Source organism: Macaca nemestrina, chromosome 9, assembly GCF_043159975.1.
Source record: "Macaca nemestrina isolate mMacNem1 chromosome 9, mMacNem.hap1, whole genome shotgun sequence".
Lineage (NCBI taxonomy): Eukaryota > Metazoa > Chordata > Mammalia > Primates > Cercopithecidae > Macaca > Macaca nemestrina.
Window position 1 is genome coordinate 64,736,031 of NC_092133.1, and position 12,979 is coordinate 64,749,009.

At 48.3% G+C, this 12,979-nt stretch overlaps 1 protein-coding gene across 3 annotated transcripts in view; it reads right to left on the bottom strand.

Moving 5' to 3' along the window:
- LOC105466119 (solute carrier family 25 member 16) overlaps positions 1–6,704 on the bottom strand; it is a 121,148-nt gene extending 114,444 nt beyond the window's left edge. For all 3 annotated transcript variants that reach the window (XM_071069631.1, XM_071069632.1, XM_071069634.1), the window contains exon 1: positions 6,429–6,704. In XM_071069631.1, the coding sequence (XP_070925732.1) occupies positions 6,429–6,555 (127 nt within the window). In that variant the 5' untranslated portion in view covers positions 6,556–6,704. The remainder of the gene's footprint in view (positions 1–6,428) is intronic.
- Positions 6,705–12,979: the final 6,275 nt, after the last annotated feature.

A 12,979-nucleotide genomic window follows, 5' to 3' on the forward strand; every position in this document is an offset into this window, starting at 1 on the left:
CTCTCTTATCCGAACTAATGAAAATAATAGCTGGCCAGGCGCAGTGACTCATACCTGTAATCCCAGCACTTTGGGAGGCCGAGGCGGGCGGATCACCTGAAGTCAGGAGTTCGAGACCAGCCCTACCAACATGGAGAAACCCTGTCTCTACTAAAAATACAAAATTAGCCCGGCGTGGTGGCGCATGCCTGTAATCCCTGCTACTCGGAAGGGTGAGGCAGGATAATCACTTGAACCTGGGAGGCAGAGGTTGTGGTGAGCCGAGATCACGCCATTGCACTCCAGCCTGGGCAACAAGAGCGAAACTCCGTCTCAAAAAACAAAAAAAGGCTGGGTGCAGTGGCTCATGCCTGTAATCCCAGCACTTTGGGAGGCTGAGGCAGGTGGATCACAAGGTCAGAAGTTCAAGACCAGCCTGGCCATAATGGTGAAACCTTGTCTCTACTAAAAATACAAAAATTAGCCAGGTGTGGTGGTGGGCACCTGTAATCCCAGCTATTCAGGAGACTGAGGCAGAAAATTGCTTGAACTCAGGAGGCAGAGGTCTCAGTGAGCTCAGATTGCGCCACTGCACTCCAGCCTGGGTGACAGAGTGAGACTCCGTCTCAAAAAAAAAGAGTAAATCATAATAATGGCTATCCAAAATTATGGATAAACTAAAAATAATATGCATTTGGTTTTAGAATATTGTATATTATCTTCTCAGTTGTGTACGAATTAACTGTATAATGAATTATTTAGGCCAGGTGCAGTAGCTCACGCCTGTACTCCCAGCACTTTGGGAGGCCGAGGCAGGCAGATCACCTGAGGTCAGGAGTTCAAGACCAGCCTAGCCAACATGGTGAAACCCCATCTCTACTAAAAATACAAAAATTAGCTGGGTGTAGTGGCACATGCTTATAATCTCAGATACTTGGAAAGCTGGGGCAGGAGAATCGCTTGAACCCGGGAGGCATAGGTCACAGTGAGCCGAGATCACACCACTGCACTCCAGCCTAGGTGACAAGAATGAAACTCCGTCTCAAAAAAAAAAAAAAGAGAGAGAGAAATTGTTTAGAATGTATTCAATAAGTAGTTTTATTTAATAGTATCTTTTTTTTTTTTTTTTCCAGGCTGGAGTGCAATGGCATGATCTCGGCTCACTACCACCTCCGCCTCCCAGGTTCAAGTGATTCTCCTGCCCCAGCCTCCTGAGTAGGTGGGATTACAGGAACCCGCTGCCACGCCCAGCTAATTTTTTTTTTTTTTGTACCTTTCGTAGAGACGAGGTTTCACCATGTTGGCCAGGCTGTTCTTGAACTCCTGACCTCGTGATCTGCCCGCCTCGGCCTCCCAAAGTACTGGGATTACAGGCATGAGCCACCACAACCAGCCTATTTAATAGTGTCTTACCTTGCTTTCACACTACAGTAGTCCCCCCTTATCTGCAATTTCACTTTCTGCAGTTTCAGTTACCACCAGTCATCCATGTTCAAAAAATATTAGATAGACAATCTGTAATAAGCAATTCACCCGGGCACAATGGCTCACGCCTATAATCCCAGCACTTTGGGAGGCCTAGGTGGGAGGATCACTTGAGGTAAGGATTTCAAGACCAGCCTGGCCAACTTGGCGAAACCCTGTCTCTACTAAAAATAGAAAAATTAGGCTGGGCGCAGTGGCCCACACCTGTAATTCCAGCACTTTGGGAGTCCGAGACAGGCGGATCACCTGAGGTCGGAAGTTCGAAACCAGCCTAACCAACATGGAGAAACACCATCTCTACTAAAAATACAAAAATTAGCTGGGCGTGGTGGCGAATGCCTGTAGTCCCAGCTACTCGGGAGGCTGAGGTAGGAGAATCGCTTGAATCCGGGAGGCAGAGGTTGCAGTGATTCAAGATCGCACAATTGCACTCCAGCCTGGGTGACAAGAGCAAAACTCTGTCTCAAAAAAAAAAAAAAAAAAAAAAGGTCGGGCGAGGTGGCTCACGCCTGTAATCCCAGCACTTTGGGAGGCTGAGGCGGGCGGATCATGAGGTCAGGAGATCGAGACCATCCTGGCTAATACAGTGAAACCCCCTCTACTAAAAACTTCAAAAAATTAGCCGGGCGCGGTGGTGGGTGCCTGTAGTCCCAGCTACTCGTGAGGCGGAGGCAGGAGAATGGCGTGAACCCGGAAGGCAGAGCTTGCAGTGAGCAGTGAGCTGAGATCGCGCCACTGCACTCCAGCCTAGGAGACAGAGGGAGACTCAGTCTCAAAAAAAAAAAAAAAAAAATTAGCCAGGCGAAGGGCCAGGCATGGTGCCTCACATCTGTAATCCCAGCACTTTGGGAGGTTGAGGCGGGCTGATGGTGAGGCCAGGAGATTGAGACCATCCTGGCTAACAAGGTGAAACCCTGTCTCCACTAAAAATACAAAAAATTAGCCAGCGTGGTAGCACGTGCCTGCAGTCCTTGCTACTCGGGAGGCTGAGCCAGGAGAATCGCTTGAACTTGGGAGGCAGAGGTTGCAGTGAGCCAAGATCATGCCACTGCACTTCAGCCTGGTGACAAAGTGAGACTCCGTCTTCAAACAAAAAAAAAAAACAAAAAGGAACACACAGACACACACATACTCACATTTAATATCAAGTGCCAATAAGGCAGTGGGGATACAAAATGGAATAGACACTTTAGAAATACTTTGACAGTTTCTAATTAAAACACAAAAAATTAGCCGGGAGTGGTGACGGGCACCTGTAGTCCCGGCTACTTGGGAGGCGGAGGCAGGAGAATGGCGTGAACTCGGGAGACGGAGCTTGCAGTGAGGCGAAGCTTGCAGTGAGGCGAGATAGCACAACTGCACTCCAGCCTGGACAATGTGAATGAATCTTAAATGCATTAAGGTAAGTGATGGAAGTCAAACTCAAAAGGCTACATACTGTATGACTCTATTTATATATCTTTCTGGAAAAGTCAAGACTATAGAGATAGAAAAACAGATCAGTGGTTGACAGGGGTTGCAGATGAGAGGAGAGGAATGTCAAAGAAAAGTGGAAATAAAGCCCGGCACAGTGGCTCATGCCTGTAATTCTAACACATTGGGACGCCAAGGCAGGTGGATCACTTGAAGTCAGGAATTTGAGTCTGGCCAGAATGGTGAAACCCAGTCTCCACTGAAAATACAAAAATTAGGCCAGGCACGGTGGCTCACACCTGTAATCCCAGCACTTTGGGAGGCCGAGGCGGGCAGATCACAAGGTCAGGAGATCAAGACCATCCTGGCTAACACGGTGAAACCCCATCTTTACTAAAAATACAAAAAATTAGCCGGGTGTGGTGACAAATGCCTATAGTCCCAGCTACTTGGGAGGCTGAGGCAGGAGAATCGCTTGAACCTGGGTGGTGGAGGTTGCAGTGAGCCAAGATTGCACCACTGCACTCCCGCCTGGGCAACAGAGTGAGACTCCTTCTCAAAAAAAAAAAAAAAAAAAAAAATTGCCAGAAGTGGTGGCACCCACCTGTAGTCCCAGCTACTCTGGAAGCTGAGACAGGAGATCACTTGAACATGAGAGGTGGAGGTTGCAGTGATATCAGGCCACTGCACTCCAGGTTAGGCAACAAAGCGAGAATGTCTCAAAAAAAAAAAAAAAAAGAAAAGTGGAAATATTTTGGAACTACTCTATATCTTGACTGTGGTGGTCATTACACAACATGTTTGTCAAAGTGCATTTTACTTAGCCAACAATGATAGCTCTTTTTTTTCCCCTTTCATGGAATCTGGCTCTGTTGCCCAGACTGAGTGCAGCGGTGCGATCTGGGCTTACTGCAACCTCCGCCTCCCGCGTTCAAGTAATTCTCCTTCCTCAGTCTCCCAAGTAGCTGGGACTACAACAGGTGGGCACCACCATGCCCGGCTAATTTTTGTATTTTTTGTACAGACTGGGTATCACCATGTTGCCCAGGCTGGTCTCCAACTCCTTAGCTCAAGCTATCCACCCGATTCAGCCTCCCCAAGTGCTGGATATAGAGGCCTGAACCACTGCACCCAGCGATAGATCTTTTGTTCTCTGATTTATACCAAGCAAGTTGGAGGCACATAGCTGGGACTCATTTCCATGTGAATAAATGTCATTTCTTTTTTTTTTTCTTTTAATTGAGAGGGAGTCTCGCTCTGTTGCCCAGGCTGGAGTGCAGTGGAGCAATCTCGGCTCACAGCAACCTCCACCACCCAGGTTGAAGCAATTCTCATGCCTCAGCTTCCTAGGTAGCGGGGACTACAGGCATGTGCCACCACGCCTGGCCTTTTTTTTTTTGTATTTTTAGTAGACATGGGGTTTCACCATGTTGGCCAGGCTGGTCTTGAACTCCTGACCTCAGGTGATCTCCCCACCTGAGCCTCCTGAAGTGCTGGGATTACAGGCGTGAGACACCTCACCTGGCCTAAATGTCATTTTATCAGCAGAAGAACAAAATAATTAAATTCTGAGGCCTGGATTGGTGGCTCACGCCTTTAATCCCAGCACTTTGGGAGGCAGAGGTGAGCAGATTGCTTGAGGCCAAGAGTTCGAGACCAGCCTGGCCAACACGGTAAAACCCTGTTTCTACTAAAAATATAAAAATTAGGGCCAGGCGCGGTGGCTCACACCTGTAATCCCACCACTCTGGGAGACCAAGGCGGGTGGATCTCGAAGTCAAAAGATCGAGACAATCCTGGCCAACATGGTAAAACTCCATCTCTACTAAAAATACACAATTAGCTGGGTGTGGTGGCACACACCTATGGTCCTAGATACTCGGGAAGCTGAGGCAGGAGAATCGCTTGAACCCAGGAGGCAGAGGTTGCAGTGAGCTGAGAGGGCACCACTGCACTCCAGTCTGGGTGACAGAGTGAGACACCGTCTCAAAAATAAATAAATAAATAAATGAGCCAGGCATGGTGGTGCATGCCTCTAATCCCAGCTACTTGGAAGGCAGAAGCAGGTAAATCACTTGAACCTGGATGCAGAGGTTACAGTGAGCAGAGATCGTGCCGCTGCACTCCAGCCTGGCTGACAGAGTGAGACTCCATCTGGAAAAAGAAAAAGAAAAAGAAAAAGAAAATAGCCGGGCCTGGTGGCATTCCCCAGTAATCCCAGCTACTTGGGAAGGTGAGTGAGGAGAATCACTTGAACCCAGGATGCAGAGGTTACAGTGAGCCGAGATCATGCCACTGCACTCCAGCCTGGGTGTGGGAGTGAGACTCTGTCTCAAAACAACAACAACAACAACAAAAACTTAATACTGCTGCAGTCTTCAGAAATGATCTTTCTACAAATCCTCATGTGAGTGTTTGCTTTGTTTTGTTTTGTTTTTGAGATGGAGTGTGGCTCTGTTGCCCAGACTGGAGTGCATGGCAGGATCTCAGCTCACTGCAACCTCCACCTCCCCAGTTTAGGTGATTCTCCTGCCTCAGTCTCCTGAGTAGTTGAGTGCCACCACGCCTGACAAATTTTTGTAGTTTTAGTAGAGACAGGGTTTCACCATGTTGGACGGGCTGGTCTCAAACTCTTGACTTCAAGTGATCTGCCCACTTCAGTCTCCCAAAGTGCTGGGATTACAGGTGTGAGCCACTCTGCCCAGCAAATTTTTATCTTTTGTTTGTTTGTTTGTTTGTTTTCTTCTTTTAGGAGAGGGTCTTTCTCTGTAGGTCAGGCTGGAGTATAGTGGTATGATCATGGCTTACTGGAGCCTCAATCTCCTGGGCTCAAGCAGTCTTCCTGCCTCAGCTTCCCTAGTAACTGGGACTACAGTAGTGCACCACTGCACACAACCTCAATGTGGAATTTTTAAATTTATGAATCTTAAATAAGTAATGACAACCCAGAGAAGTAATTAAAGAAGGGTAGAGCTTGAAGGCCCAGGAAATTCCTAAGCGACAATATGAACTTTTTGATCCCAAAGTCACACCAATAATAGGGCTTGTCAAGTACTGTGGCACAGTTTACTAGAATCACTGGAACCAGTTTTGGCTCTAGATAGTTTTGCACAATTTTCCAGTCGTCATTAAAAAGCTGATCTCCAATATTTGTTTTCCTTTAAGCAAACAGCAAAATCCAAGTCTACACTGGGTCACTCATGGTTTTTATAAAAGAAAGGAGTGCCCCGCATGTTTCACTAAAACCCCAGGGTCTCTGTAAGGGATCCTCCTCTTTTCCCTGTTATCCAGCCCTGAAAAATGGGTACCTGATTCAGACCTTCCACCTCCCCAGCCTTTGCCGGAGAGCCAAAGGTTCCACTCCCCATTATCTGACTGTCATTAGTCAAGTGATTACTAGAAAGAGGTTACAGCAGGTCAGGGCAGACGTCTAGCAGAGCATTGAAGCAGCCAGAGTCCAGGAATGTCATAAAGGCCGCTTGCATCCCACTTGCCCACAATCCTGACCCCGCCACCCAGAGCGCGGCTGGCTCTTCGTGGCATGGACCCACCTCCGGCCAGAAAGGAGCGCAGCCAGTAGAAGTCTCTGCGGGCTGTGGGCCCTCCGGCCCCTGCCGCCTGCGGCATTGCAGGAGGGGGATCGGCCGCCGCCAGGGCTGCCGCGGCCGCCGCCGCCATCAGGACCAGAGTCGCGTCAGCAGCCGAGGTTGCCAACTTACAAAACACCGGACGGGACCATAGCCCGAACAGGCGGTGACAGGACGCTGACCGCCCCGCCGGCGGGGCAGAGTGACACCCGGCGGCACGGCGCGAGCTGATGGCGTACAGCAGGGGCGGGACCTGAGTCACGCGCCAAGGGGCTCAAGCGGGAGGGGCGGGGCCAGGACGCGGAAGGGGGCATCACCCAGGCTCGTAAACTTCCCCATAGCGCCTCACCCGGCATAGCTTCTGTCAGTTTACTGCTCAGGCCCCTTCTGTTCGGACGGAAAAAGGGAACGGTAGGCAGTGAGACCGTCCCATTAAAACCCACAACCTGGCCGGGCGCAGTGGCTCACGCCTGTAATCCCAGCACTTTGGAAGGCCCAGGCGGACGGATCACGTGAGGTCAAGAGTTCAAGACTAGCCTGGTGAACGTGGTGAAACCCCGTCTCTACTAAAAATACAAAAAATTAGCCTGGCGTTGGGTGGGCGCCCGTAATCCCAGATACTGGGGAGACTGAGGCAGGAGAATTGCTTGAACCCAGGAGGCAGAGGTTGCAGTAAGCCGAGATCACACCATTGCACTCCAGCCTGGGCGACACAGCGAGTACGCCTCGGAAAAAAAAAAAAAAAAGAAGCAGCAGCAGCAGCAGCCAGGCGCGGTGGCTCCCGCCTGTAATCCCAGCACTTTGGGAGGCCGAGGCCGATGGATCACGAGGTCAGGAGATAGAGACCATCCTGGCTAACACGGTGAAACCCTGTCTCTACTAAAAATGCAAAAAATTCGCTGGGCGTGGCGGCGGGCGCCTGTAGTCCCAGCTACTCAGGAGGCTGAGTCAGGAGAATAGCATGAACCTGAGAAGCGGAGCTTGCAAGTGAGCCAAGATCGCGCCACTGCACTCCAGCCTGGACTACAAAGCAAGACTCCGTCTCAGGGAAAAAAAAAAAAAAAAAAGCCCACAACTTTTTTTAGAAAGTTCTCTCCCATCTCTTCCCTTGACCTATATTGACCACTGACCAGTAATCCAGTAATCGCCTATCGCGCTTTTTTTTTTTTTTTTTTTTTTTTTTTTTTTTTGAGACAGAGTCTCGTTCTATTGCCCAGGTTGGAGTACAGTGGCGAGATCTCCGCTCACTGCAACCTCCACCACCTGGGTTCAAGCAATTCTCTCGCCTCAGCCTCCCTAGTAGGTGGGATTACAGGCATGCGATACCACCCCTGGCTAATTTTTGTATGTTTAATAGAGAAGGGGTTTTGACGTATTGGCCAAGGCTGGTCTCAAACTCCTGACCTCATGGGATCCGCCCTCCTCGGCCTCCCAAAGTGCTGGGATTACAGGCGTGAGCCTCTGCGCCCGCCTCTCCGAGCTGTATTCTGACCTCCCTAGGATACAGCCTTTCTAACCTGCGGCTTCTCGCTTTTTCAGGCATGTTTGAACTTGCTTTCATCTCCCACCAAATCAGCTCTGCTTTGTCAGAGCTCCTCACTGAACATCAGTTTCTGCCCTCCCTAAGTCCCCACTAAGCTTCCATTCCACCCCTACCACCTCTACAAAATATTTTAAAAAATATATCACAACCAGGCCTGGAGCGGTGGCTCACACAGTAATCCCAGCACTTTGGGAGGCCAAGGCTGGCAGACCACCAGGAGTTCGAGACCAGCCTGGCCAACATGGTGAAACCCTGTCTCTACTAAAAATACAAAAATTAGCCGGGTGTGGTTGTAGGTGCCTGTGGGTGCCAGTAATCCCAGCTACTTGGGAGCCTGAGGCAGGAGAATCGCTTGAACCTGGGAGGTGGAGGTTGCAGTGAGCTGAGATCCCACCGTTGCACTCCAGCCTGGGCGACAAGAGAAAAACTCTGTCTCAAAAAAAAAATATATATATATATATATGTATATAATATCTTGCTAAAGCAGGTGATTCTTTCTTTTTGGCTCTATACATTTCACAAATAGTTCTGCCTTTTCAGGCAATCCTGAATCTGTCTTCCACTTAGTTCTCCAATTTGTTTGAAATGTTTGTTTTTTGGTGCCGTAAATAAATAGCACTTGAATATAAATTTAATTTATTTAGTAAGGCCATTTTTACTTTTTGCAGAAAGGGTACACTCGCCAGCAGTGTACAGGGTCATTTATGACCTGTCATGTCTACCTTACTGCTGTGTCTAGTTTCCATTGACTGGAACAGGACCTCACATTTTGTATTTGTTTCAATTGGCTAGTAACTTAGAACTTTTTAAAAGAGGCATAGGTAGAGAGGAACAAAGGAAGGAGTAAGTAACTTGTGGAATGTTGAGAAAGGTAAAAACACTTTTAAATAAGGAAGAGGAACATGTAGTCCCAGCTACTCGGGAGGCTGAGGCAGGAGAATGTTGAGAACCCAGGAGACGGAGCTTGCAGTGAGCCGAGATCACGCCACTGCACTCCAGCCTGGGCGACAGAGTGAGACTCTGTCTCAAAATAAAGAAAGAGAAGTTATTATTTATTCCTAATTAGACGGGGAAGAAAGTCATTGAAGAGGAACCTCTATTTTACTTTTTACAAATTCCACTGAGCTCTGCTTCCTACCAACGTCAAGTCTCTGCCCTAAACTCTGAGGAAACTTCCAGGTTCATCTCCCTGGTCCCACTGCATCCAAGACTCTATTTATTAACCACCATTTACAAGCATTTCTCTCTCACTGTGGACCCCACATCAGTTCCAGCCTGGACAAAACTCATTCCCAATCTTTGTGACCAAAGTTGTACTGAACTTTTATCTTCCCTTTCAGAAATTACCTATTATATTTTTACTAAATACTTCAGCCTTCCCTTTACAGACACTGATCTCTGTCTTTTTCTGTGCATGTGCCTCTGCAAAATGTGCATTTGCAGATGTTCCAGTGTTCCAGAGCTTAATCTATGCATCTCTTCTCTTCTATGATTATATTTGCTCTTAGAGATCTCACCCAAGCTCGTGGCTTTTTTCTTTCCTTTTTTCGATGAAGTTTCCCTCGTGTTGCCCAGGCTGGAGTTCAATGACACAGTCTCAGCTCACTGCAATCACCACTTCCCAGGTTCAAGCAATTCTCCTGCCTCAGCCTCCCAAGTAGCTGGGATTACAGGCATGCGCCACCACGCCTGGCTAATTTTGTTTGTTGGTTTTTTTTTTTTTTTTGAGACGGAGTCTCGCTCTGTCACCCAGGCTGGAGTGCAGTGGCCGGATCTCAGCTCACTGCAAGCTCCGCCTCCCAGGTTCACACCATTCTCCTGGCTCAGCCTCCCAAGTAGCTGGGACTACAGGCGCCCGCCACCTTGCCCGGCTAGTTTTTTGTATTTTTTAGTAGAGACGGGGTTTCACCGTGTTAGTCAGGATGGTCTCGATCTCCTGACCTCGTGATCCACCTGTCTCAGCCTCCCAAAGTGCTGGGATTACAGGCTTGAGCCACCATGCCCGACCAATTTTGTATTTTTAGTAGAGATGGGGTTTCACTATGTTGGTCAGGCTGGTTTCAAACTCCTGACCTCAAGTGATCCTTAGCCTCCCAAAGTTCTGTGATTACAGGTATGAGTCACTGCCCCCGACCCCACCCGACCCCTCTTTTTTTATTTTTTATTTTTTAAATTTATTTATTTCTTTTTTTTTGAGGCAAGGTCTTTTGCTCAGGCTGAAGTACAGTGGCGAGATCTCAGTTCCCTGCAACCTCAAACTCCAGAACTCAAGTGATCCTCTCACTTTAGCCTCTCAAGTAGCTAGGACTAGTGGCGTGCACCACTATGCCTGGCTAATTTGTTTTTAAATTTCTTTTTTTTTTTTTTTTCAGACAGAGTTTCACTCTTGTCACCCAGGCTGGAGTGCAATGGCATGATCTCAACTCACTGCAACCTCTGCCTCCTGAGTTCAAGCGATTCTCCTGCCTCAGCCTCCCAAGTAGCTGGGATTACAGGCGCCCACCACCAGGCCCAGCTAATTTTTGTATTTTTAGTAGAGACGGGGTTTCACCATGTTGGCCAGGCTGGTCTTGAACTTCTGACCTCAGGTGATCTGCCCACCTTGGCCTCCTAAAATGCTGGGATTACACGTGTGAGCCACTGCACCCAGCCTGTTTTTTAATTTTTGTGTAGAGACAAGGTCTCACTCTGTTGCCCAGACTGGTCTTGAACTCCTAGCTTCAAGTAATACCACCTCAGCCTCCCAAAGTGCTAGGATAACAGGTGTGAGCCACTGTGCCCGGTCTCCAACTATAGCTTTTTTTTTTTTTTTTTTTTTTGGTTTTTTTGTTTGTTTGTTTTTGTTTTTCTGAGACAGAGTCTTGCTCAGTTGCCCAGGCTGGAATGCAGTGGCGCAATCTCTGCTCACTGCAACCTCTGCCTCCCGGAGTCAAGCGATTCTCCTACCTCAGCCTCAGGAGTAACTGGGATTACAGGCATGTGCCACCATGCCATACTAATTGTATTTTCAGTAGAGGCAGCGTTTCACCATGTTGGCCAGGCTAGTCTTGAACTCCTGACCTCATGATCTGCCTGCCTCGGCCTCCCAAAGTCCTGGGATTACAAGCATGAGCCACAATCATGGTTTTAAATAACATCCATATCATGAGAACTCCCATATCTCTAGTCCTTCTCACTCTATTCCCCAAATCCATTGATTCATATCTCCACAATCTTCATCTGTATATCTAACTGGCATCTATTTACCACATCCAAAACTAATTTTTTTAATTAAAAAATTTTTTTGAGACAGTGTCTTGCTCTGTCACCCAGGCTGGAGTGCAGTGACAAGATCACGGCTCACTGCAGACTCCTCCTCCTGGTGCCCGTGATTCTCCCATGTCAGCCTCCCGAGTAGCTGGGACTACAGGCAGGCGCCATCAAGCCTGGCTAATTTTTGTACTTTTTGTAGAGACAGTGTTTCATCATGTTACCCAGGCTGGTCTCAAACTCCTGGGCTCAGACTATCTGCCTGGGTAGGCCTCCCAAAGTGTTTGGATTACAGACACAAGCTGCTGTGCCAGACCTCAAAGCAATTCTCCAAAACTTGAACCAAATTTCATCACTCCTCATCCCAAAACCCCCTGATGGCGGCCAGGCCCAGTGGCTTACGCCTGTAATCCCAGTACTTTGGGAGGCTGAGGCAGGCGGATCACCTGAGGTCGGGAATTGGAGACCAGCTTGACCAACATGGAGAAACCCCATCTCTACTAAAAATACAAAATTAGCCAGGCCTGGCGGTGCATATCTGTAATCCCAGCTACTCGGGAGGCTGAGGCAGGAGAATTGCTTGAACCCCAGAGGTTGCTATGAACCGAGATCATGCCATGGCACTCCAGCCTGGGCAACAAGACCGAAATTCTGTCTCAAACAAACAAACAAAAATAAACAAACAAAAAAACCCTCTGATGGCTTCCCATTCTACATAGAGGAAGCTGAAATCCTTACAATGACTTTGTGAATTCCTACTAAATCTCTGACCTCCACAACTAGGACTCCTCTCAGTCATGCTGGTCTCTTTGTTGTTTTTCAAAAACACCAAACATGCTTCCTTCAGGGCCTATGCATGTGCTATGTCTTCTGCCTGTACTGCTAGATATTCCTTGTAACTTCTTCTCTCCCCTCCAAGTATTTATACAAAATGACACCTGAAATAGACCTTGCCTAACTACGATATTTAAAATTACCAATCCCGGCCGGGCGCGGTGGCTCAAGCCTGTAATCCCAGCACTTTGGGAGGCCGAGACGGGCGGATCATGAGGTCAGGAGATCGAGACCATCCTGGCTAACACGGTGAAACCCCGTCTCTACTAAAGAATACAAAAAAATAGCAGGGCGAGGTGGCGGGTGCCTGTAGTCCCAGCTACTCGGGAGGCTGAGGCAGGAGAATGGTGTGAACCCGGGAGGCGGAGCTTGCAGTGAACTGAGATCCAGCCACTGCACTCCAGCCTGGGCGACAGAGCGAGACTCCGTCTCAAAAAAAAAAAAAAAAAAAAAAAAAAATTACCAATCCCGGCTGGGCGCGGTGGCTCAAGCCTGTAATCCCAGCACTTTGGGAGGCCGAGACGGGCGGATCACGAGGTCAGGAGATCGAGACCATCCTGGCTAACCCGGTGAAACCCCGTCTCTAGTAAAAAAATACAAAAAAACAGCTGGGCGAGGTGGCGAGCGTCTGTAGTCCCAGCTACTCGGGAGGCTGAGGCAGGAGAATGGCGTAAACCCGGGAGGCGGAGCTTGCAGTGAGCCGAGATCTGGCCACTGCACTCCAGGTTGGGTGACAGAGCGAGACTCCGTCTCAAAAAAAAAACAAACAAAAAAATAAATAAATAAAATAAAATAAAATTACCAATCCCTACCATAATTCACTATCTCTTTTCTGTCCTTTATTATTATTATTGTTGTTGTTGTTGTTGTTGTTGTTTGAGAAGGAGTC